The sequence below is a fragment of the Panicum virgatum genome, chromosome 9K (genome assembly GCF_016808335.1).
Source record: "Panicum virgatum strain AP13 chromosome 9K, P.virgatum_v5, whole genome shotgun sequence".
NCBI classification, from domain to species: domain Eukaryota; kingdom Viridiplantae; phylum Streptophyta; class Magnoliopsida; order Poales; family Poaceae; genus Panicum; species Panicum virgatum.
In genome coordinates, this window is record NC_053144.1 from 49812184 (window position 1) to 49837210 (window position 25027).

General features: G+C 43.3%; 2 protein-coding genes across 10 annotated transcripts; one reads left to right on the forward strand and one right to left on the reverse strand.

The window, feature by feature from the left end:
- Positions 1-742: 742 nt before the first annotated feature.
- Positions 743-19516, forward strand: LOC120651976 (transcription initiation factor TFIID subunit 4b-like). 9 transcript variants are annotated; one of them, XM_039929661.1, is made up of 14 exons: positions 743-932; positions 1062-1218; positions 10645-11186; positions 11528-11623; positions 11839-12657; positions 13978-14087; positions 14159-14246; positions 14352-14487; positions 14574-14629; positions 14701-14757; positions 14841-14987; positions 15696-15767; positions 15850-16105; positions 18900-19516. In XM_039929661.1, exons 1-14 carry the CDS (start codon positions 897-899, stop codon positions 19049-19051), a joined length of 2724 nt encoding a protein of 907 aa, XP_039785595.1. In that variant the 5' UTR covers positions 743-896; the 3' UTR covers positions 19052-19516. The 9 variants fall into 9 exon arrangements, with proteins under 9 accessions (XP_039785595.1, XP_039785594.1, XP_039785596.1 ...); XM_039929660.1 differs by having other exon boundaries at positions 11827-12657; positions 18900-19450; XM_039929662.1 differs by lacking the exon at positions 18900-19516 and adding an exon at positions 16297-16670.
- Positions 19517-19579: 63 nt separating this feature from the next.
- Positions 19580-21901, reverse strand: LOC120651978 (leucine-rich repeat protein 1-like). Its single transcript, XM_039929664.1, has 7 exons — positions 21591-21901; positions 21080-21151; positions 20844-20987; positions 20550-20621; positions 20393-20464; positions 19757-19992; positions 19580-19692 (listed from the first exon to the last, which is right to left on the reverse strand). The coding sequence occupies exons 1-6, from the start codon at positions 21797-21799 to the stop codon at positions 19923-19925; spliced, it is 639 nt and encodes a 212-aa protein (XP_039785598.1). The 5' UTR covers positions 21800-21901; the 3' UTR covers positions 19580-19692; positions 19757-19922.
- Between the last annotated feature and the right edge of the window lie 3126 nt (positions 21902-25027).

Here is a 25027-nt window from a genome sequence, read left to right on the forward strand (position 1 = left end):
AGTTTTTACTGCAACTTAAGAATATAATTATTAGCTCACCATAAAAATTTGATCATAATTGGACTAAGGAATATGTAGATTCGAATTAATTTAAAAAAAGTGTAAATTTAAAATTTAAAATATTTTTTATTAAATTATATCGTAAAATATAGTCAATGTATAGATCTACTCTTGTGGAGTTCAACAAATTTTAATTTTATATTTTATGATTTTTTGTTTTAATATGATTTTTTAAAGATTCGTCCAAAATAACATAAAAGAAAAAGATAAAAACCACTAAAAAATCACCCAGAGATGTCATATATCCGGTTTTGTGAGTTCGAGGAGATAAAATATACGATTTTCAAGTTTAAAATAGAAATATAAACACAACCCATAATTCAGAGAGATAAATATGATTGTTTCCTTTTCAAAAAGCATCGATCGATTAATCGGCGCACCGGCCACACACAGTTCGCTGTTCAGTGGTCCTCAAGCTGTTACATGGCGGCCATTTGGCCCATCGTGCTCAATTTGGGCAAAAAATGAGTACGTTCCGTCCAGTTTCAGTTATTTTACACATGGTGGCCATTTGGCCCATAATCTTTTGAGATCCATAGACTGAGTATGGGCTGAAAATGGGAGAAGTGTGGAACTGAGCAACAAAAAGAGTTAAAGGGATCTAGGAAGGCCCAGAGGCCCAGTAAGCGCGCAGGCCATCACATAATAAAACTCACGGGGCGCCTTCGGGAAAAGTAGCCGGCCTTCTTCTTCGTCCTCGTCCGTCCTTCCATCCTTGCCCGCACAAGGGATTTCGTTTCCTCCCGTTCGTTCAAGCCGGCGGAGACGCGAGCCGACGGGGAGAGCGAGACGGGGGAGGCGGCCTCGCGCCACCAGCCCGAGTTCCCCCCCGCGCCATGGATCCCATCATGAAGCTCCTCGAGGACGACGAGGTGCCCCGCCCGGCCCGAGCCTCTCTTGCCATTCTTTTGGGATTGTTGGGGGTGGAGGCGGGGGGGGGGGGGGGGGGGGGGGGGGGATTTGGTCGCGACGGTGCCCATCTCGCTGTTCGAATTGCGCAGGACGAGAGCCTGCACTCGGGCGCCGACGTCGAGGCCTTCACGGCGGCGCTCAACCGCGAGGTGGAGGCCAGCGCCAGCAGCAGCAGCACCACCACCATCAGTGCCCCGGCCGCCGCCGCTGCCGCCTCGTTGTCCCAGCCTACGGATCACGGCGCCGGTGAGCCCCAGACCGAATTGCCCCTTTCGAATTGTTTGTTTCTTTTCCTTGGACCGAATTCGGGGTGCGCCCTGCTTCTGGCGAGAACCGGGGGGGTTTGTTGGGATCAAGAAGCAGCACGGGTGGTGTTGGATAATGCGGCTCTTGGTTTGGGGAAAAGATGACCTCGACAAACGTTTTTGTCCATGGTAGAGGAATGCAGGTCCAGAGTTGGAAATGCTGGACTCTAGTTTTTCTGCTTAGTGTCATAGTGTGTGCACGGCATAGGCAATTTGAACATGTGCCTCGATGAATCTCTCCTTTAAAATTAGGTTGGCTCAACTCTTTGATGAGGCCTGTGACATCACCGACAGGAAGCAAGCTTTTTTGAATTCAAATAGGATTTGGCGTTTATGTCTTCTTGCAGTGGGAATAAAAATAGTAGGGAAAACAATGCTGAAGTACTGAAATTTGAACATTCAGCCGCTAGCATATTCAAACTACTTTCTCCAAGGAGAATTTCAGTAATCATGATTACTAGCAGGAAAAGTTTTCAAAACAGCTCACTATATATATGTAAAATTTGCTGGAGCAAATTCATGACGAACCTACTAATGGCTATATAAGTAAAAGGATGTTATTACCAGAATGTCCGAAAAATCTAGATCAGTCTCTGGTTTCCACAAAATTTCTAGTTCAATGAGAAAAAAAAGGGCGTACCCAGTGCCATAGGCTTCCCGCACTGTGCGGGGTCTGGGGAAGGGTTGTCTTTAAGCCCCAAACCTTACCCACACAAATGTGCAGAGGCTGGGGCTCGAACCCGGGACCTTCCGGTTACAGACGGTAGGCTCTAGTTCAATGAGAACATGCGCGCAATTTTCAGCGCTTACGATGCACTTTTCCCATGTAGTATTTGTTAAGTATGGCCCATATAGAGACTGGCCCAGCCCATATTGACTACCTCATATGCTAGAGCTGCTGCAGTCTGCTCTCTCTCTCTTGTTTATTCCATTCCCTAAAGGTAACATGGTACAGAGCAGGTAGGGTTAGGGATACTCATCCCACCCGAGATCCACTGCCGCCGCTGCCGCCGCCGGCCGCCGCAGTGAAGCGCCCCGACCCGAAGATCAAGGCTAAACCATGTATTAATTACCGTATAAGGTCTCCGGCATAATACATGTTACATCAAGTGGAGTCCAGAGTCATACAGAGCTTTATTTAACACGTACATGAGGAGTAAAGTGACAACACAAAACTACACAGAACAACCATAGGATAACAACTATCATAGCGACATGCAGGACTAGCTCTTCATCCATCACGGCTCCACTCGATCAGCTTGGGTGTGGACACGATCTACTCGTATTCTTCTGGCACAAAGTCAGGATCCTCTAGAAAAATCAACAGGGGTGAGTACAAAAGTACTCAGCAAGCTCCACCTCACCCTACGGGAGGGGAAATGACATGCACGACGCACATTGAGCACAATGCATTAGCAATGCAACTAATGGTATGCAACCTCTTCCCAACACAACCCACAATAGGTAGCTCACTAGTTGTCAGGACCACACCGTAGCCTGTCCATACCGTGTACACGGACCATTCGAATGGATTATACACTCTGCAGAGGTCGTACACTGTACCCACACGCTCGGCTGCCCGGACGGACAACCGACATAGCCGACACCCAGCCGTGGTCACGCCCCAGCCCGGCCGCACAAACCCTCGGGCCCTGACCCCAATGGTCTATACCCGTAAACCATCCCTGCGACCGTCAGGCTAACCAGTGAGATTAGGCTAAGTCCGGCCCCTACCGGAACCTGTGGTCGTACTAAAGTAAACTAGGTGAGATGTCAAAACAACTCGGTCCTTATGGTTCACCAGGGCAGCAACCATCTCTCAACATATCAACTCGAGCCTACCACCACGGTAGCACTCATCTGCCAGTCTACCACCACGGTAGCGCCGGCCCCAGCATACCCAGCTGCCCTGGTCCCAGCCAGATCCCTTCGTATCCTATTCTCAGCTCTGGATATGCATGACTACTCAGATGCATGCATGAGCACACTCAATCGCTCAAGTACTGGTATATGTAATCGATCATAGACCTAGGCTATAGCTAACCGTCCTCACATGGATGCAACCGCTCACGTAGGGGTCGATGAAACTTGCCTTCGCTTGCATACGCGTCGGCGGCGGCGGCTTCCTGCTCGTGGTACGGGTCTTTTGGCTCCTTGGCAGGCTCCTCCTCGGTCACTCCGTGATCTACGGGCGAGAACGGCACAACCGGCAAACAAACACAAGCAAGCAATAAAATAAGCTCAAATGGAGATGAAAATAGGAGGAATAGATAGTATATAATTTGAGGAGAGTTTAGGAAAATAAGTTACGTGAAAAGGAGTTGATATGAAGGAGATATTGAGTTTACAGTATTGATTGGTAGAATGATTTGGATTAAGTGCTCACGGCCTGGGGGTGTTTTGGGCCTTTATTAGTGGAGTTAATGATCGGGGGAGCTGCCTGCCATCTCACCTTGGCGCGGAACAGCTCGAGGAAGAGGATCAATTGTTGGAGCTTCGTTTCGTGAGTGAGCTGGGCTCGGGAGGAGTGGTTCAGCTGACGGAGCGAAGCGGCTCGGTGTGCTTGGCTGGTGACGGGGCTCGTCACGGCCTCGCTCCTTTTATAGGCGAGGAGAGAAGCAGCGGCATTGCGCAAGGACGGGCGACGGCGTGGGCTGCGGTAGCTCGCCGTCAAAGCGAATAGTGGCAGCGCTGAAGGCGCGAGCGTCGAGGCGGCAAAGCCGGCGAGGACGCTGCAGCGGCGTGGGCGAGGTGGGGACGCGGGAGTGGGCGGCACGGCGTGGTGCCGGCGGCAGTGCGCGGTCCCGTCGTGGGGCCGGCGTTTCGCGCGTGCGCGAGCGAGAGCGAGCGGGTGAGGTGATTCGGCGGAAAAAATCTCGGCCGGCACTGTGCGTGGCGACCCCGATTTTTAGCGAGGTGGGTACTGCCATGACCGGTCTTTTCAAGGTCAATGGTGTGGGTACTCTGTGGCTTCCAGGGAATAATGAAGTTATGGCAAAGGAGGTAAGCGTTGTCATGATTGTCTGGGAATTATGGCATGGTACGGTGACTTGAGAACCTTTTATGGAAAGAGACGAGATGGTTTTTGTCGTAGGTGCAAGCATGCGTATGCTGGTTATTAGAGGGAACGAATGTACTAACGCAAGACAAGAGTAAAAATAGTTTACCTAGTAGTTATGTAATACCTCGTATAACGTTAGTATTATTTTACGTTACTAGTTTAATTGCAACATAAGTTTTATTTTAGTGATTGTTGGAAATTGAGGCAGCCCTACTAAGTTGAGGATCTACACCAACTCACTTCAGAGTCGGTCAGCTTCTAGTTACTTAGTGGACCTGGTCCTTTTGACGGCAGAGCCGTCTTTTGCTTCCGGGAGGCAGAGCCTACCAACAGATGAAGCTGGCTTCCGGGTGGCAGAGCCAACCTTCGATGAAGCCCAGACCCTTTTGTGATCCCGGGTGGTAGAGCCAACCTTCGATGGATCACAACTTATACACTAAGTACTTAAATTTAACCGAGAGACTAACACTTATAAAGATGCTTACCTTATTGAAGCAACAAAGGAACACACACCTAGCACACTCTACCTATGCTCACTTCTACCATGCCCTTGGATGTGTGTGGGATGGAGTGAAGTAGTATGGCATGGCAAGGGGTGGCACCCTCCTTATATAGGCACTCATACCCTCTTGGATGAGTGACACTTGTCACACTCTAAGAAGTTCCCTACAAATATCTAAGTTCCCTATAAATATCTAATTCTAGAAAATTCTAAATTTTACTATGATAAGAAAATATCCAAGCTTCTTGTCTTCTTATGATTCTTGTGGAACATTCTAGAACATTGTCATGGGGAACAAAATTATGCCATGGTTTATCCTTATTTTTATAGAACCTTCTAGAAGTTTGCATTATAAATTTCAACACTCCCCCTTAATCGTGATGAAAACTGGGATGTTACACGCAGGCCATCCGGCAACGGATCCGCGCGTTACGGGCCGCCAACAGCTTGTTTTGCAGCCGCCCGTCGCGGCTCGCGTGCGGGAGCGGCCGTCGTCGCCCTGTTTTCATCCCCGTCCAGGAGCTCTGCCGCCTGTCGCGGCGCCCCCGTCCGGTGCTCGTCCGCGCCATCCCCCGCCCCTGTCCGGCGCCGGTCCGCGCCGGCCCCTGCTCTCGTCCGGCGCCCGTCCGCGCTTCCCTCCACGCGTGCCTCCGCCCGTCTGCGGTCGTCGCCGCCCCTGCCTCGTCTGCAACCGCTCGTGCGCCCGTTGCGCCTCGGCTGGCTGCAGGCCTCCGCCCGTCCTCTGTTCAATCGCGCCAGAGGGAGCAACCACCGCCTGGTTCTGTGCTGCTGCTCTGCTGGTGCTGCTCTGCTCTGCTGCTGGTGCTGTTGCGCCTCTGCTCTGCTCTGCTGTTGGTGCCTCTGCTCTGCTCTGCTTGTGTTCTGCAGAAAGGAAAAGGGGTGTTCCGCTGTGGTAACTGATTCCTTCCTTCCCTCTGTTGTTTGGGTCACGAGTTCTAGCAGCTTTCATCATGGCACAGATCAATACAATTGTAATCAATATCACTCTTGATGGTCAGAATTACCCTGAATGGGCCTTTTGTGTAGAGACTGCATTGAGGGGTCATGGTCTCTATTTTCATTCAACTAATGACCCACCTGTGCTTGCATCTGATGGCAAGAATGCTACTGAGATCAATACATGGCGGATTAATGATGGGAAGTGATGGCTGCTATGGTCAATAGTGTTAAGCAGTCCATGATTATGAGTCTGTCCAAATTCAAAACAGCCAAGGCTATATTGTCTTCTCTTAAGCAGCGCTATGTTCAGGACAGTGGTGCTCGTTTGCACAATCTCATGCAGCAAGTTCATGTAATTGAGCAGAATGACATGTCCATTCATGATTATTATGCTGCCTTTGATCGTCTGGTTGGGTCTTTGACCTCTATGGTGGCTGAATGCACTGCTAGTGATTGTCCAGCACACAAGTTTCTTGACAGATTTCTTACATATCGCTTTGTCATGGGAGTACGGGAAGAATTTGATTCCCTTCGTAGGCAGCTGCTTCATGGTGACTCTGATTTGACTATGGCACAAGCATTGTCTGCTTTACTTGCTAAAGAAACTCGTCTCCAGTCAATGTCTTCTTCAGTGCCATTGCCTCATAGCGTGTTGGCAGCTTCTCAGCAGTTTCATGTGCCAAAGGCTACCTCTTTTGAGCCTTGTAAGCATCGTGGCAAGAAAACCCATATTTCAGAGAATTGTTTTTCTCACTATCCAGAGAAGCTGGCTGAGTATCGTGCTGCTCGTGGTCGTGGTACTTCTCGTGCTACTCGTGGTCGGGGTACTACTTCCACTACCAAAGGCTCCGTATCTGTTGCTGCTGCCTCTCCTATTGGTGCTGCTCACTCGTCATGGGTTCTTGATTCGGGGGCCTCCGTTCATGTGACATCTGATCGGTCTCAATTGGTTGCTTGCAAGCCAGTCAACGATGATGCCTCTATTCAAACAGCTGATGGTACATCTTGTCATTTCACTCATCAGGGTTCTCTTTCTAGTTCAAAATTTTCTGTACCCAATGTTTCCTTTGTACCTCAGTTATCTATGAACCTCCTTTCAGTTGGTCAAGTCACCGACCATAATTGTTTTGTTGGATTTGATGACACATCATGTTTTATTTAGGATCATCGAAGCGGGGCTGTGATTGGGACTGGCCATCGCCGTAGAGGTTCTCCTAGTCTATATTTTGGACACCCTGCGCCTTCCTTCATCCACTGCCTCTACCGCTCGTGAGTCATCCGTTGCCTTGTCTTCGACATCGTCCTTTGTGAAGTGGCATCATCGACTTGGTCATCTATGTGGTTCTCGCTTGTCTATATTAATCAATAGTGGTTGCTTAGGTCATACATCAATAGAGCCTAGTTTTCATTGTAAGGGATGTAAACTTGGAAAACATATCCAACTACCATATTCCTCTAGTGTGTCACATTCTGCTAGGCCTTTTGATCTTGTTCATTCTGATGTATGGGGTCCTGCACCTTTTGCTACTAAGGGTGGTCATAAATACTATGTTATCTTTGTTGATGATCATTCTCGATACACTTGGATTTACTTTATGAAACATCGATCTGAATTGTGCTCCATCTACCAGTCTTTCACTCGCATGGTTCATACTCAGTTTTCTACCTCTATTCGCATTTTTCGTTCTGATTCTGGTGGAGAGTATTTGTCTAACACTTTTCACAAATTTTTGACCTCTGAAGGTACTCTTGCCCAGCTCTCATGTCCTGGTGCTCATGCTCAGAATGGTATTGCTGAGCGTAAACATCGCCATATTATAGAGACCGCTCGCACCCTTCTGATTGCTTCTTTTGTTCCTTCTCATTTTTGGGGGGAAGCTGTCTCCACATCTGTATATCTCATCAATAGACAACCATCATCCAAATTGTCCGGCAAGTGCCCTGGGGAAGTCCTCTTTGGTAAGCCTCCCAACTATGACCACCTTCGAGTTTTTGGATGTGTCTGCTATGTTCTGCTTGCCCCTCGTGAGCGCACTAAATTGACTGCTCAATCGGTTGAGTGTGTTTTTCTGGGGTATAGTCCTGAACATAAAGGTTATCGCTGCTATGATCCTTCTTCTCGTCGCATGCGTATCTCTCGTGATGTGACATTTGTTGAGGACCGTCCTTTCTTTTATAACCCCTCTACACATCCCTCATATTCTTCCACAGAGTCCACATCTTTTATGTGTCTTCCTCCTATTTCATCCACGGGCGATGTCACTTCACCTTCCGCATCTATTCCTGCTCCTGCTATTTCCATCACGCCTCCTCTCTATGAGACACCTACACCACCTCCTCCACCTCCACCTCAGTCGTTTTCGAAACCACCAATAACCCGTTTCTTCAAGCACCGTCCCAAAATCCCCACTGACCTTTCTTATAGCTCTACCACCTCGGCCAATCCTGATGAGCCCGTTGTTGATACCTCTACTGCTAATATTGATGAGACACATATTGATGAGCCCGCTATTGATACCTCTAATGCTAATATTGATGAGACACATTGTTTCTGATGATATTGATGAGTTACAGGCCGGTCCACGATATAATCTACGAGATCGTAGTACTATTCATCCTGAAGACAAGTATGGTTTTTCCAGCATGAATGCTGTTGTTTCTGAGCCAGTCACATCAGAAAGCTGCTAGTATTCCAGAGTGGCAGCTTGCTATGTCTGAGGAGCTTGCTGCCCTTGATCGTATAGGAACGTGGGATCTTGTTCCACTGCCGCCACATGCTATACCTATAACATGCAAATGGGTCTTCAAAATTAAAACCAAGTCAGATGGTTCTATTGAAAGATATAAAGCTCGTTTGGTTGCCAGAGGTTTTCAGCAAACTCAAGATCTTGATTATGACGAGACATTTGCTCCTGTTGCTCACATGACCACTGTTCGCACTTTAATTGCAGTGGCTGCTTCTTGCTCTTGGCCTATCTCTCAGATGGATGTTAAGAATGCTTTTCTCCATGATGATTTACATGAAGAAGTCTATATACAGCCCCCACCAGGTGTTCATGCACCTTCAGGCTATGTTTGTCTGTTGGACTGAGGATAAAAACCCCCACCCCTCCCACTATAACACCTGGGTTTTATGGTCGGGTTGGCTAGGTGGGGCGTTCTAACTTGGTATCAGAGCCGAGGTCCTGGGTTCGATCCCCCCGGCCACGCATTTCCGCTGCGTGATTTCCCTGGCTGCGTTCGCTGAGACCGAAGTGCTGAGACCGGACAGGTGGCACAGCCCCGCGGCTCGCCCGGCTCGCACGCAGTAGGGGGAATGTTGGACTGAGGATAAAAGCCCCCACCCCTCCCACTATAACACCTGGGTTTTATGGTCGGGTTGGCTAGGTGGGGCGTTCTAACTTTGTCGTCTTCGTCGTGCCTTATATGGTCTCAAACAGGCTCCTCGTGCTTGGTTTGAGCGCTTTGTTTCTGTGATCCGGGCTGCAGGTTTTTCACCAAGTGAGCATGATCCAGCCCTCTTTATTCATCGTTCTCCCCATGGACGTACTTTGCTTCTCCTATATGTTGATGATATGTTAATTACGGGAGATGATATAGAACACATTTGTCATGTGAAGAAGCAACTTGGGGAGCAATTTCAGATGTCTGATCTAGGTCCTCTCAGTTATTTCTTAGGCATTGAGGTCTTGCATTCTCCCAAGGGCTATTATCTTTGTCAGTCCAAATATATACATGATCTTCTTGCTCGCTCTGGCATTACTGATAGTCGGACAGCTGCAACACCTATGGATCTTCACTTACAGCTTCGTCCTACTGATGGTGCTCCCTTGGAGGATCCCTCTCGGTATAGGCATATTGTTGGGAGCCTTGTTTATCTCACTGTTACTCGACCTGACATTGCTCATGCTGTGCATATCTTGAGCCAATTTGTGAGTGCTCCTACATCGGTTCACTTTGGACACTTGCTTCGTGTTCTACGGTACTTAAGGGGCACATCATCTCAGTGTTTGTTCTATGCTCATGATAGTCCACTCCGTCTTCATGCTTACTCGGACTCCACTTGGGCGAGTGATCCCACAGACCGTCGTTCAGTCACTGGTTATTGTATCCTTCTTGGTTCTTCTCCTCTTGTTTGGAAGTCCAAGAAGCAATCCGCTGTATCTCGATCAAGTACAGAGGCAGAACTTCGAGCACTTGCCACTACCACTTCCGAGATTGTATGGCTTCGATGGTTGCTAGCTGATTTTGGTATTTCCTGCGATACCCCCACACCTCTCCTTTGTGATAATACAGGAGCCATACAGATTGCTAATGATCCTGTCAAGCATGAACTCACGAAACATATTGGTGTTGATGCCTCTTTTACTCGGTCTCATTGTCATCAACAGACAATTGCTCTTCAGTATGTGCCATCAGAGTTGCAAGTCGCTAATTTCTTCACCAAAGCACAAACTCGAGAGCAGCATCGACTTCATTTACTCAAACTCAATGCTTCTAATCCTCCACCTCTGCCTTGAGTTTGAAGGGGGGTGTTAAGTATGGCCCATATAGAGACTGGGCCAACCCATATTGACTACCTCATATGCTAGAGCTGCTGCCGTCTGCTCTCTCTCTCTTGTTTATTCCATTCCCTAAAGGTAACAATATTATCTTAAATGTCCCCTTTCATGATGTGGGGGATATTGCATCAAGAGTATAGTTTTATCAAAATTTCCTGCTCTCAAATCTATCTCCATAATTTTGGCTCCTGTGTTATGCTGTGATTATTTTTTTTTGTCAATTTATAAGTTTATTATTGTACATGCTTCCTAAAAAAATTGCTTATTGTTCTCCATTTTCAGCACTTTTACCTCAGGAAAACAAGTCATTATTAAACCATGGTCATGGACAGTGGCAAGATCCAGTAAAGAATGAAACTGCAAACCAGGATAGTCAGCAACAGGAACAGACATATCTACATAGGAGTGATCAGCCATCAAGACCTGAAATGGTTTCTCAAGGTTCTGATAATAAACACCTTCCCTCTAATACACCAAAAGAATGTGAGTTACTGAAGGTAAAGCAAGAGCCTGGAAACACATCCCAACAAGGTATTGTTGCTCAGCAGCAGCCTTTGCAGCAAATGAAGAGTGAACAAACACCAGTTGTTGCTCAGCAGCAGCCTATGCAGCAAATGAAGAGTGAACAAACACCAATTCTTGCTCAGCAGCAGCCTATGCAGCAAATGAAGAGTCAACAAACACCACACACAAACCAAACAAATGGTGCAACTACGACAGCAAAAGCCCCAGTTGTCACATTTCACATGCTACTACCTATTTTGAGACAGTACATTGACAAAGAAAAGGATATGCAAGTTCAGTCCATTTTCGCCAAGTTGCGGGTTTGTATATCCTTTTTCTTAATTTATGTTTGCCAACTACGTTTTCTCTAGATCATTTTGTAATTCTGTCCTAGGATGAGAAAGCTTTAATAAACATTTTGGATCATAGAAAATAGGAATAGGATTACAGTCTTAACTTTTATTTCCTACCATATGTTGGATTGGATATTTTTATTACAACTACACAAGAGTAACACTAATTTTCTGTTATGATTTGCATGTAGTGATGTAACTCACTAGTAATCACATGGGATTATTGTTTTTTTTTTGTAGAAGTTGCATGTAAGCCATTAATCTGCTCATCTTTTTTTTTTGTAAACTTGATGTTTTGTTGTCAATAGAAAAATGAGGTCAGCAAGGAACACTTCTTAAAAGTTGTAAGGAATATTGTTGGCGATAAGGTGCTTAAGTTAGCGATTTCAGAATATCAAATGCAGGTAAATAATCTTTCTACTTCATTTTGATCTATATAAAACGTAGCCTGGTTCTCGGCCTTTTATAAATGCTGCTTAACCTTGTATTTGTAGTGTTTCATTTAGGTCTGCCTATATGTGCATAAGCATTGCATGTAGTCTTATTATAGTTATTCTTACCAGCACTTTCTTGGTTTTTTGGTGGGTTACTTACTCTTGTTTGTCAGCACACTGCTCAGGCACAGCGAAATTCTCAGACAAATCCAAGCAGCTATTCTTTATTAAGTCAAGTTTCTGGTCAGCAGACTGTTCCCAGGGGTTCTATGACAGATGAGCAGGAGGCAGATCCAGGGGCTCACACCATCCCTACGAAACAAGCTATTGACAGCCTAAGACCACCTCAATTTCGGCCTTCCTCGTCTGGCCAAATGCAGAGTATTAGGGGTTTTTCACCTTCACAAAGCAATGTGCATAAGGCTAATGAAACAGGAAACATGTCAGATGGGAAAGGAGTGCATGTGCTACAAACCCGCCCACCCAATAACTTACCTCCGGTGCAAACAATGCAGCATCATGTGCAGCATCCACAAACATCCTCACCAATGTTTGGGACAAATAGTATTCATGCACGCCCATTTCCACGACCAGTTGGAAGTCCAGCTGCATCATTTAGACCACAAATGACAGATTCCAATCAAAGAGCACAGTTGGTCCAGGGAGCTGCGACCACAGTATCTGGGAGTGTGCCAACACAATCTATAGTGCCTGGAAATGCGCCAACTAATCAACCTACATGGCAACAATCAGCAAACAAGGAGCAGAAAACTAATTCTTTCGCTCCAACAGCACCGAATAAGGAAACTATTAGCCAAAACTCTGAATCTTCACAGAATTCTTTTGTTGCAATGCATGCAAAACAAGTCAATCAATCCATGGGCTCTTCAAAAGGTGGCAGAGGCATGGAAAACCAGTCAAAATTAAGTGCTTCTAAGTCTTCGACCACAACTAGCTTAAGTCAGACTCAGTCTCATGGCACTCAAGCAGAGCCTAAATTGCAGGTATGTACTGATTTGCTATTGTGTTGATATGTTTTGACATGAAACCTTGAAATGGCTGATCTTGCTATTTCCAAACTTCCAGGTAAAATCTCATGTGACCTTATTAGTTACATGTACTTGTATGGTTGACCAGAACTTGTTAAGTAACTAGGAGTAAGGGAGGAACCTGAAGCTAGTTAGAGTCAGTATCTGGAACATGTACTTGAATAGTAGAATCTGATTGATTTCTTCTCCAAGATGAATATTTAGATCTCTAGCTAACTCTGATGTATGCTGTCAAGGTTATAACAGTAAACATAAAATAGGCGAGTATCTCCAAATAAGATATACCACTCAAGATATACCAACAGGCAATCTGATAGGTGTGCAACCTAGTAAACGAGTCTCCTGTCACTCCATGAAAATAAAGTTGTTGCATGGAGAGTTTGATCTTTATCAACTGAGAAGCATTGTGTTGAGTAACAGAGTAAGGATGAGTAATTTCTTTAATCAGCATTCTTTCGAAATGCAAATATACTTCTTGGTTCATTTGTGCAGAGCATTTTATATTGAAGTGAACTAAATATTTTGTTAAGCAGAACTTCAATGATTAATTCTGATTTATAATTGATCATAAACATGTAATTTATTCAAACAATATCCTGCCTGTGGATGTTTCTTTCTTTTAGAAGAAAGACAGGGTACATGGTCCTAATGTTGTAGCCTTGTAGGGTTATAGGTCCCTCACAATTCATAAACTTGAGCACATGTAAGTGCAAAATCTAGATGTGTGCCTACAGATGAAAGCTCATTGTCCATGACTTTACCTATTAACCCATATTTCTTAATACTTCCATTTGGAGAACTCTGTAAACTATTCATCCAAGTACAATCCATACTAGATTTGTGATTGTATGACTGATGACACATATCAGATCTTTCAGAGTAGCATGTATTTGTGTGAATGCACATAACCACTCAAGGAACTGATTTATATGTTATGAAGTGAAAACATGCAATAATTATAAACTAGCAATGCGACAAATGTTCTGTTAAGCAAGAGGATGGTGGAGTTATAGCTTTCAAAAAAAAAGAGAGGATGCTGGAGGATAGCAGTAAGAGTTTGTAATTTGATGGAGGCATTAATAGTATATTTGATACCTTGTTAAACCCATGTATGCATCACGGCTGAATGTTTGGTTGATTTCTGTTCATTTCTTACAAAATTTATGTGTTCATTCATTTTGTGCCTTCTAGTTCTCAAATTGTCACACAGGAATAATTCAACATCGTGAACGATTGTTTGCCATTGTGTTCTAATTAGTTTTGTTGTATTGTTAGGTCCAATCTTCTGTGCAAGCACCTCCCGCAGCAGCTAAAACACCTCAGAGGAAGGCATCTGGACAGAAGAAGCCTCTGGAAGCATTAGGCTCTTCTCCTCCACCATCTAGGTACATCCAATGCTTTTTCTTAGTTAAGAATTTTGTTATGTTTTATCTCCAATTGTTTTATATTTTACCAGCAAAAAGCAAAAGACATCCGGAGGTTTCCATGAACAAAGCATTGACCAGCTTAATGATGTCACTGCAGTTAGTGGTGTTAATCTGAGGGTACATGAGCTCTTATGCTTCTGTTATATTTATTGCTTTGTGATGCTATCTGTTACCTATCATTTAAAGAATTTTGAAGTAATAATAGCTTGTGCCTTCTTCCAGGAAGAAGAGGAACAACTTTTCTCTGCTCCGAAGGATGAGACTCGAGTTTCCGAAGCTGCTCGGAGAGTTGTTCAACTAGAAGAAGAAAAGCTCATTCTACAGAAGGGACCCCTGACAAAGAAATTAGCAGAAATCAGTTAATACCTCCATCATTTAAGTTTTATACTTGATAAAGCAAAAAAATCTTTTGCCATATATTCTCTGACCACATTATTTTGGCAGTGAGGAAATGTAATTTAAAGGTCATTGGCACTGATGTTGAACGTTGTCTATCAATGGTGAGAGGTTATCCAGTACATCCTTTCTTGTTGCTTTAGCTTATGCCATATCTAATTTAAGCTTTCTCCAGTGCGTCGAGGAGAGATTACGAGGATTTATAAGCAATATAATAAGGTTCTCTAAACAGGTACGATATTTTAAGTTCATTCGGCTTTCCTTCCCAAATAAGCTATCTGAGATGTTAAATTCATGTGTTCTCATTGTTTGTAGAGGGTTGATGTTGAAAAGTCAAGGCATCGCTTTTATCCGTTATCCTCAGATGTTCGCAGTCATATTATGAGGGTGAACCGAGAAGCTAAAGAACAGTGGGACAAAAAGCAAGCTGAAGATGCTGAAAGGATAAGGAAACAAAATGATGTTAGTTCTGCTTCTGCACGATGTTCTATTTTGAATTTTAATCTCTTTTGACATAAATCATGATTCAAAATGATCTAACTTGAAATATGGAATTATTTCATGAATTATTTCATCTTTTACTGGAACAGAAATTTTACTATTCATAATATTCATTTGCCAATGTATGGTGTATTATATGCAAGGTTCTTAAGGTATCGCCTACTTGACAAGGCGTATCTAGGTTACCACAAGGGCCTCTTATCTCCTAGGCGTCGCCTAGGTGACAAGGTGTACCCAAGTCACCACAGGATGCTTTGCTGCCTTAAAAACCTTGGTTATACTTAGTGTAACACTTCACATACGTGATAATATCAATGTCAAGCAAGCTTGCTAGTAAATATATAGTTGATAACTGGAGTGTATGATTCTAAAGTTGCATCTATTATTGCATGATTCATTTGAAATCCACACCAAATTACACAAGACTAATCAATAACCACGTATAGCATGACGCAGATTGCATATGGTCATTTTTTTGCCCCAGTAAATAAACCGCCTTTGATCTCTTTGCTCTTTACTCATACTTCCTTAATAATGATGGCATTATGCTTCTTCAGTGCATCTTGTGGAAGATACTGCCACAATTATCAAATGTCTTCCATATTAGTGTTCATGGTGTTTCTTTCAGGACTGGGTAGTGTTGCTAATGAGCATATTTGGTACATGCAGGGAGATGGCAATACAAATATTGATCTAGAAAAAGACAAGAACGAGACCCGTGCCTCGTCAAAGCATGCAAAGGTTAGTCTCTATTAGTGGCGATGGGATATTTATACAATAAGATGTATCCTGAGCTGTTGACTACTCTGTTTATTATATACAGTACAAGGAGGATGATGATAAGATGAGAACCACAGCTGCAAATGTTGCTGCGCGGGTTGCTGCTGGAGGAGATGACATGCTGTCAAAGTGGCAATTGCTAGCTGAACGAAATAAACAGAGAAGTGAGGGAGGTGACGGTTCCTCAGGCTCTGTACAAGGTAACATGTTGCAACACAAGCCATCACCAAAATCTGGGAAAGGCTCGAGGGAGGAACATGAAAATGAAAAGAGGGGCTACTCCACAATGCTTGGATCTGGTAAGCCTGATATTTTTTTTCTCTTGTATTCTTGTTGTCAAACAAGAGTGCACTGCACATGAAAGGCACAACATTTTCTAAAATTTTTGACAAATAATTATGTATGCATATAAAACTTATGATTTCTTTACTTGATGTAAATACTAAATTTAACGTAATGTGTACTCAATTTAGTTGCTTGATGTATGTAGTTCCGAGGGTAGTGGGGTTCCAAGTGTGTACACCATGGTTTATGAGGCATCTCCTTCCAGCCAAACCCCTGGCGTCACAGAACGCCACAAGGTTTTAGTTACACCACAATGCCTAGGCGTTCAGGCGTGTAACCCCAACACCTCAGGACGGCACGTCGTCTCAAAAACCTTGGTGTGCGCAATCATGGGTTGGATTGTGTATCTCAAGTTATTAAAGGCTAAGTCTATACCTTTTGTATTCAGGTGTACAATGATATTAGTAGTCAAGGCATTTATCAACAGTAAGATGCTTATTCTACTTTTTGTTGACATACTGAAGCTTAACTTTTGTAGTATATAGACTTTCCCAGTAAAACGGCAAATATAGTGCACAACATGCTTTGTATCGTTGTATTTCCAATTGTTGCTGTTAAAAGTGTGCAATGGTGCGCTCAATGCTCTTTTGTTAATAACTCAGTCGTTATACTAAATGGAAACCTAACCTGTAACTTTGATATGTTAAGATTTTGTTTTATTTCCATATAATCAATTTTAATATCCAAATGGTAGCATAATGCTGTCAGAACAGAACTTGACTTCATAGCAGAACCTAAATTTTTATTCGACCTGCAAATATTTTAACGTTCTTGAGGGGTAGCATAATGTTGGTCTTAGGGGTAGGCAAAAATACACCAAACCTGAGGAACCGAACCAAAATCGACACACTGAAATTTGGTTCTTTTGGTGTTCAGTTCGGTTCTCTTTCTCCATTGTTCAGTGTATGGTGTTTAGCTCAGTTTTTCGGCCAGAAACACTGAACCGAAGAAACTGATCTGCTGTGTCCTTACATTCGATCTGCCTAGGCCATCACAACCCTGGCCGGCTGGCCCAATGGTCTCATGCATCCATCAGCCCAGCCTACTAGCAGCCAGCAGAGAAGCAATGCTTCCTTTTTTTTTGGAGAATGAAGCAATGCTTCCTTTCTTACATCATCACATTCACGTTTGTGTCATGACTTTCTGATCCCCTTCTCTCCTGTTGCCTTTTGCATTTCATCTTTGCATGTGGCCTGTTAGAGTATCAGTTCTCAATCTCTCTCCTATAGACCTAGTGCAAATTGGTCTCCCAGCAGTTACCTACCCTCATGCGTGCTACTCTCATCTGTATCAACCTGCATCACGAGTACAGCAAGTATGGTGACGAGCTCCTAAAATCTGGCGCGGATTTCGCCTCTTGCATCCACTACCATCCAAAGCCGCAGGCGCGGCCACGGCCAGGAGTCTGAAGAAGAGGCATGGTGTATTCTATTGTTGTGAGCCGCATGGCTAGATTTGGTGGTGGTGGAGTCGATTTCGTTTGAGCAGTGTGAGGATGGGAACTCAAAGAGAGTCTAGTCGTCTAATAGTCGTGACATGCAGAGCATTCTTTGGTGAAACTGGGACATCGAACTGAAACCGATAAGGCTATAACATCAGTTTTTGGTCTTCTTCATGACAACTTCGGTTGCAAATATCCAAAAAACAAAGTTCTTATTCACTGAGAAAAACAGTAGCATAAAAACCAATTAAATCAAATGCCCAGCTGTAATTGGTCTAACGTCTATGTGCAGATTAAAAAGAACTTGGTGCTTTCAAGTTCATTCAGTTAGTTTTTTTAAACAAAGAAAATATGAAGTGGTAGTATCAATTGAGATCCATCCAAAATGTACTTTGTGAATGACATGAAAATAGGAAGGACTTGGGAGATCACTTCCTACAAAAGTTTGAGACCAGAGAATGAACAGAGTGCTTGAAATAGCACTTCCAGCTCAACACAGTTACACTTAAAATGACTTCAAAATCTTCTATGCAAAGAAAAATATATTTGTCACGAAGAAATATCAATTGGTAAAATTCCAGATGTAGAATTTGCAGGGATAATTTGCAAAACGTGTGTATGCCCTATCATCTGTCATCCCTAGATCTCTTTTCTAAGCAGTAGCCATTTATCCATTTTAAGATTTTAGTGATTTGGCACTCTGCTCATGTTCCTACAAAGTTTGTGACCTGAGAATGAATGGAGTGCTTGAAATCGATGCCATTACACCTAAAATGACTTGAAAATCTTCTTTGCAAAGAAAAATATTTTCGTCCCCAAGAAATATCAATTGGTAAGTTCCAGATACAGAGTTTGCAGGGATAATGTGCAAAACGTCTGTATGCCTTGTCGTCTATCATCCCCATATTCTTTAAGCAGTCCATTTATCCATTTTAAAATGTTAGTGATGTGGCATTCTGCTCATGTTCACAATTTTGTGGTGATGAGAAGAAGATGATTTGGTGAAAGCAAGAAACAATTTTATATGGATAATATTTTTAATGGCCCTTCTACAAGAATTTGATTTCAAATTCAATAGACCCTAAGACAACAATGATGCTATAATTAGTTTCTTTGTTATCAGGCTACCACCAACAGTATAAGTTGATAAAGCATGTATTATATAGAAGTAAACAATATTCCAGGAAGTTAATTAGGAAACTAATTCATTTTAAATATTGAATTTATTTTTTATTCAAACTAAGTATTTACCATGCCTTTTCTAGTTTGTTTTCTTAGACCTAAATCTTTTGAACTTTTTTCTCTAGGTGGTGTTAGAAGGTCATCACTAACAAAAGTGGCACGGAGGGTTTCAGTGAAAGATGTGATAGCAGCACTGGAACGAGAACCTCAGATGTCAAAATCCTTACTACTTTTCGAGCTATACGGGAGACCATCGACAGAACCTGCTGCAAAGTAATTTGCAGTAAAATTGTTGCAGGTCATATTGCACATCGAATTTTGTTAATGTGTCATTTCATGGTTTCTTAGCCACTTAGAGGGGATTTTGGTCAGTATGAGAGCCCACATTCACCAAGTGATGTGGCTGGGGCTGATCGGTTGACAATCCATTTTGCGGGCATTTGGCAGTTACTGGCAAGTCAGCGTTTCCCTGGAGCCATTTTTGTTTTTCGAGGGAACAGTCTGCAAATGTGTTTCTTTTATATTTTTTTCTTTTGTATAATTGTCTTTGGTCTCAACGTCAAGCCAACTTCAGTTAGCATGAACGTCATGCTAATTTTTGTATAGCAGAAACTGGAATAGAATGTTCGTTGAGATGCTTATAGGACTTGCAAAGTCTGATTATTTGACGGTGTCATTGAATCATAACAAAGAATCAGCCAGGGTATATAAAACCTGAAACGTATGTATTTTTGCTGGCCTATTTTTATTCTTGAACAAGGCTTTGTGTGCCATCTTTCTAAATGGATTGTCTGGGAGCACATAATACCAATATAGCTGCAGTAGAAGCAGCTTAGGTTGGCATAACTTTATCAGCCAAGCAGAACATGTCCGATTCATTCTTTCTTTATGCTGTTGTCTGAATATATATATATATATATATATATATATATATATATATATATATATATATATATATATATATATATATATATATATATATCAGGACCTCCTATGACACCCTCAAATCTTGTCTGAACACACATATATTATCACCACATTCTCCAAGCTAGGTTTCTTTGTACTATCTTGTTTTTCCTTCTTTCAACTAGGGATGGGATACATTGTTGATTGTTTTGTTGCAGCAGCATCAGCCTGAACAGGAGCATCTAACATCCGGAGTCATAGGGAACCAACCCTTGCAGCTCTGGACCGTTGAGCCTGCTGTTGTTCTCAAAGCTGAAAAGTAGAGATGTGTTAGCCCTTGATCACAATAGCATCAGTTCATGTGGAAATTCTTGTGGTTGAAGAAGATATGTGCGAATGATCTAGCATTGCACTGAACAATCTTTTCTTTTGTTGGTTTAGAAGGAAGGTATAAAGCATATAAGACCAAAATAAACCCATCTAATCTAAATGGCCAGTATAGGGGTTCAAGAGACTCTCTTAGCTGACATAAATGGTAATCGATCTTGTGCAACGTTTACCAAAGCACTCTTTTAGGGATGACAATTAAACAACCCAAATCTAGCAACATCCAGCAGTTGTTTCTAGCTGTTAGTGTCGTTGCATTCTGCAGAACATACGTTGTGATACTGAACAGTATCTGGAAGTAAGTTGAGTCAGCTTTGACGCATACCTTCTAAGAGGGAAGGTTGAGAAAGGTCCATCAACAGGAATGGTTCCACAGAGATCATTGTTAGACAGGTCACTGCAAGTCACAGGTATACCAACAATGGTTGAACATAGAAACTAACAAAACAACAGAATTGAATATGATAAAGGTCTGCACTCACATGACTTTGAGGTTGGAAAGCTTGGCAAGCTCCCTTGGAATTGATCCGGTAAGCTTGTTGTTGTTCAAGCGCCTATCAAGACAAAATACAACCGAGTTTCAGTTATCATCTGAGAAATGGTTTTGATATACCCGCTAAAATTCTGAGATCCAAAGGTGAATTCATTTCCATCCTATGACTAAAATTTATCCCCCAATCATTTCTACCACGGAATGAACTGAGAGCACTTATGCTTCTATAAAAAAAAAGGAAGGGATGTTTTTGCCGCTTGCAAACCAAAAGATGGCATCATACATGAATCTGAGTGAGTTGAGCTTGGAAAGTGACTTGGGGATTTCTCCGGTGAGCTTGTTGGCGTACAAATCCAAGCTGATCAGATTCTTCAGCTTACCCAATTCCTTTGGGATCTCGCCATCGAAATTGTTCCTGTACAGCTCCCTGCAAATAATAGATCTCCGTTAAGCCAATCAAGGTCTACTCCCCATCTGAACTACAGGAAAAAAAATTCTCGAATTGACATGGGCGCATACAGGTATTTGAGGTTCACAAGGCGCCCGAGCTCAGGGCCGAGGGAGCCGGAGATATTGGAGTTCCCCAAGTCCCTGAAACATTTGCCGGAGGAAGAGTCAGATAACACAATCATCGGAATGAATGTTACGAAACGCAACTATTGAACCAGGAAAACTTAGAATCCTTCTAATTATTATGCTCTTTAGAGATTTTGGGGGAAAAAGTCCCTGACTGCAGAAATGCGCGATTTGGAGCCCAACAGATCGAGAATTCTAGAAGAACAAGTAACACCAGGACTAGATCATCCATTTTTAACAGCTGGGTCGCCTGGATCTCGAAACCAAAGATTTGATACCTACGCGTGATCGACTCAACCAGAGGAACCACTGATTTTTTTTTTCTTGAATAAGAATCAACCACCGAACTCTTTCAATCAAGAACCGAAGGCTACGGAGCAGAGCTGTTAAGATGGGAGATCGCCGTCGGGGGGGGGGGGGGGGGGGGGGGGGGGGGGGTTGGCGCTGGACTCACAGGCGTTCGACGCGGCTGGCCTGGTTGCAGGTGACGTGGAACCAGGTGCAGGGGTTGACGAGCGTGGGGTCCCAGCTCTGCAGCACGCCGTTGGGGTCCCTGAACCGCTGCCGCAGCGCGTAGAGCGCGTCGCCCTCGTCGTTGGACGCCCGCGCAGTGGCGGCGGCGAGGGCGAGGAGCGCGGCGAGGGCCGCGAAGCGAGCCGCCATCGGGGACCGGACGGAGGGAGGAGGGGGCGGGTCTCTCTCTCTCTCTCTGCTCCCGCGTTTCGCTGTGCTCGCCGGTGTGAATGGAAGGAAGGGGGAGGGGGAGCCGGTTCAGCTTCTTGTTCTGGTGGCTGTCTGCTCAGCTCAGCTGGTGGAGAAAAAGGAAGGAAAAGGGAAGGAAGCTAGGGGCAGTAGTGGTCAACACAACTACAGCGAGGACCGGCACGCCAAGTCCACGGTCTAATGTGGACCGGGCGCGGCGAGAGCAAAAATGGCAGGCGCACCCCGGGATCCTACCGTCCTACGACACCTCGTCGCCATGGAATGGAACTGCGAGGAGGCTGGAAACTGTGAAGCGCCCTTTGTGTGCTGGGAACGTTGAATTCTTGACGGGCTTGGGAACCTATCAGCCAGTCTCGATAACAGTTTTATGGAGAGTTTTATAATATTAAACTCTATGCTACATCATCAATTTTGATGACATGACATGGAGATAGAAAAAGAGAGTTTTATGGGATGAGAGAAAAGTTTCATCCATGAAACTCATCCGGCACAGTTTTGATAACTATACCATGAACTATGCTCTGAGATTGGCCTCACGCGTTCTTATCTACGAGAGCTATGTTCAATAATGCAAGTCTTAATTAGCAAAAATTAATGGAGTACTAATGCGAGTATTTTAGTACTGGTCCTCATAATAAACTAGGCGTATAGCCCGCGTATTTGCGCGGCTAGTATTGAAAATTCAAAAATTTACATGTCGTTGTATCCTTACTTGAAGGTTATACTATTTTTTTACCATACATCATTCTGTTCATTATCATAAATTATGTCTTATTGTTGATTAAAACAATTCAACTATGATCTACATATAATAACAATTTAATTTGTTGAGCTTTAATAATATTATACAGATAATTATTCTTATTTTCATTTTATTTTGATTGTTGTTAGCTTTAGTTTTTATTAATAGTATATATTTGTAACTGATACAAAGCTAATTGGTATTTTATATTTAATTTTTCATAATGACATTGGTGGGTGATTTTTAATTAGGCACAGGGGTATTTTAGGCTAATTTTTATCGTAATGGCAGTGGTGGGTAATTTCTATTTTTCTCCGATTAACATAGGAATTTCTAGGCCTTGAGAGCGAACGTGGAGGCTCTGTTTGTTGGCCAAATAATAAGATAATAGATTAGGAATCATTATTATGTGCTATGTTCTCTGCCATATAATTTGTTCATATTCTTTTTTTTAGTATGACAGAGCATAGCTGTGTTTTTTTTTGCTAAAAATCACGAGTAAGGCACATATTGTGGTTTAAAGGTCCCATACAACATTTTCTTTTGGAGGTGGGGGTGGGTGGGGTATTGCGGGGCAATTGAACTTCTTTGGGGGGTTTTGGCTCCAGCTCCCATCCAAAGAATGTGACAAGGCAAAAGATTTACCACCTCACCTCTCTCGCGGTACAAAGAAAACTTGGTAACTAATGAGAAGACAAAAGTAAGATAAGGAAGAAATTCAGGAGATTAGTTTGGCCCATCCTTTTCACTAACTGCCTAGAAAAAAAATGGTTCACAAAATTTTCCTGGCTCTGGCTCCAGGTGACACAGAAAGAATTTGAATAGGTAAAAGTTCACCCCGGGACCTACCAGCTTTCCTCTACTCACCATGTAAAACAACGAGCCAATCAGTGATGAAAGATAAGCAAGATAAGGCATGCAGGAACCAAGAAGATTGGTTCGGCTTCTTTTTCAGTTATATGTGAAAAATCCCACTGGTTAGCGAATGTGAAAGTGTGTGATTATATTCAAGGGGAACGGTTCTCATCTACCAGAGGCAGGGGGCCACAAACTGTTTGTCTGGTCTAGTCAATAGGAAAAGACACCAATATATTTACAACATCCCATAGTTAATACGAAATTGGGTATCGGTTTCATATTTTTCTAATTTAAATATTTAAAATACTTTTTTAGATCGAATTAAAATTTTTAATCTATCATCTTATTATTTATTTGGCCAACAAACGGAGCCTCCACATTCCCTCTCAATGTCTAGAAATTGCCACATTAATCAAAAAAGGAAAAATTAAAATTACCCACCACTGCCATTACGAAAAAATTAGCCTAAAATACCCATATACATGTTTATAAATTACCCACTAGTGCCATTAAAATATATTTCTATTTATAAATATAAATCTATCCATCTTTTTGCATATCAAGCTACATATCGTGAATATACTAGCTACACAAACAATTAACATGTTTTACCACACATATATCTTATTATATTACCAAAATCCCAAATGTACCTTCACGATTATATTATTATTAGTCAAAATAAACAAGATAATTATAGGCTTTGCGCTATATTAGACTACCACCTGGCCCGCAGTGATCATGATGAGAAGGTGGCCAAAGTTGGGCCAGCGATGAGGATCGCAGAGTTGGAGGCTAAGAGCAAGAGTAAGCGCCGCGCCGCAAGCTTCTTCAGCCTCCATGGAGTCTGGAGACTGTCCATCACCTACTGCCTATGGTGATGCCTGAACGTGCATGTCTGCAGGCCCAATGCAAGCACAAGGCCACTGCACGTCCAACCTAACCCTTTTTCGCAATCCCCCTGCATCCTTGTCCTTGACATTACTCCAAAGGTTTGTTGCCGACATTGCTACAAGACATTACCACACCTCACAATTAACAGCACAAGCTCAAAAAAAAATTAACACCACAAGCAGATCAGGAACCATGACAATATCGAACAGGTCATGATTGGTATAGTAAGCTCATCAGGCTTGAACATGAACATAGGTTCCAGAAATTCTGAACGGAATCTTGTGCTCTGCATTATGGAGATTTATTGGCTTCTAAAAAGCAAGAAACTTGAATCGATTGTTCCCCCAATAGGAACTCAGCCATGGAGGCATGACGTCATGCAACAGATGACAGAATTAAACATAGTAGCAACAGACGACCAAGAGAATCATAAAGTAGGGAAGCTGGCAAAGGAACAACTGAGTCAGTTGAACTGAGCAGTGGGCAGCATCAAGGGCTGGCAGATTAGAAACATGTTACTACTACTAGAGAATGGTAGTAGCCAAGAGCGAGGAGATAGGCAGTCGTGATAGGATTAGGACTGTGCGCTTGCCATGCGGCCACATCGACAAAGAAAGATGTAGGGAAGAGGAAGCACCACTGCACTAGCAGCAGAGAAGCACTCTTGATTACTG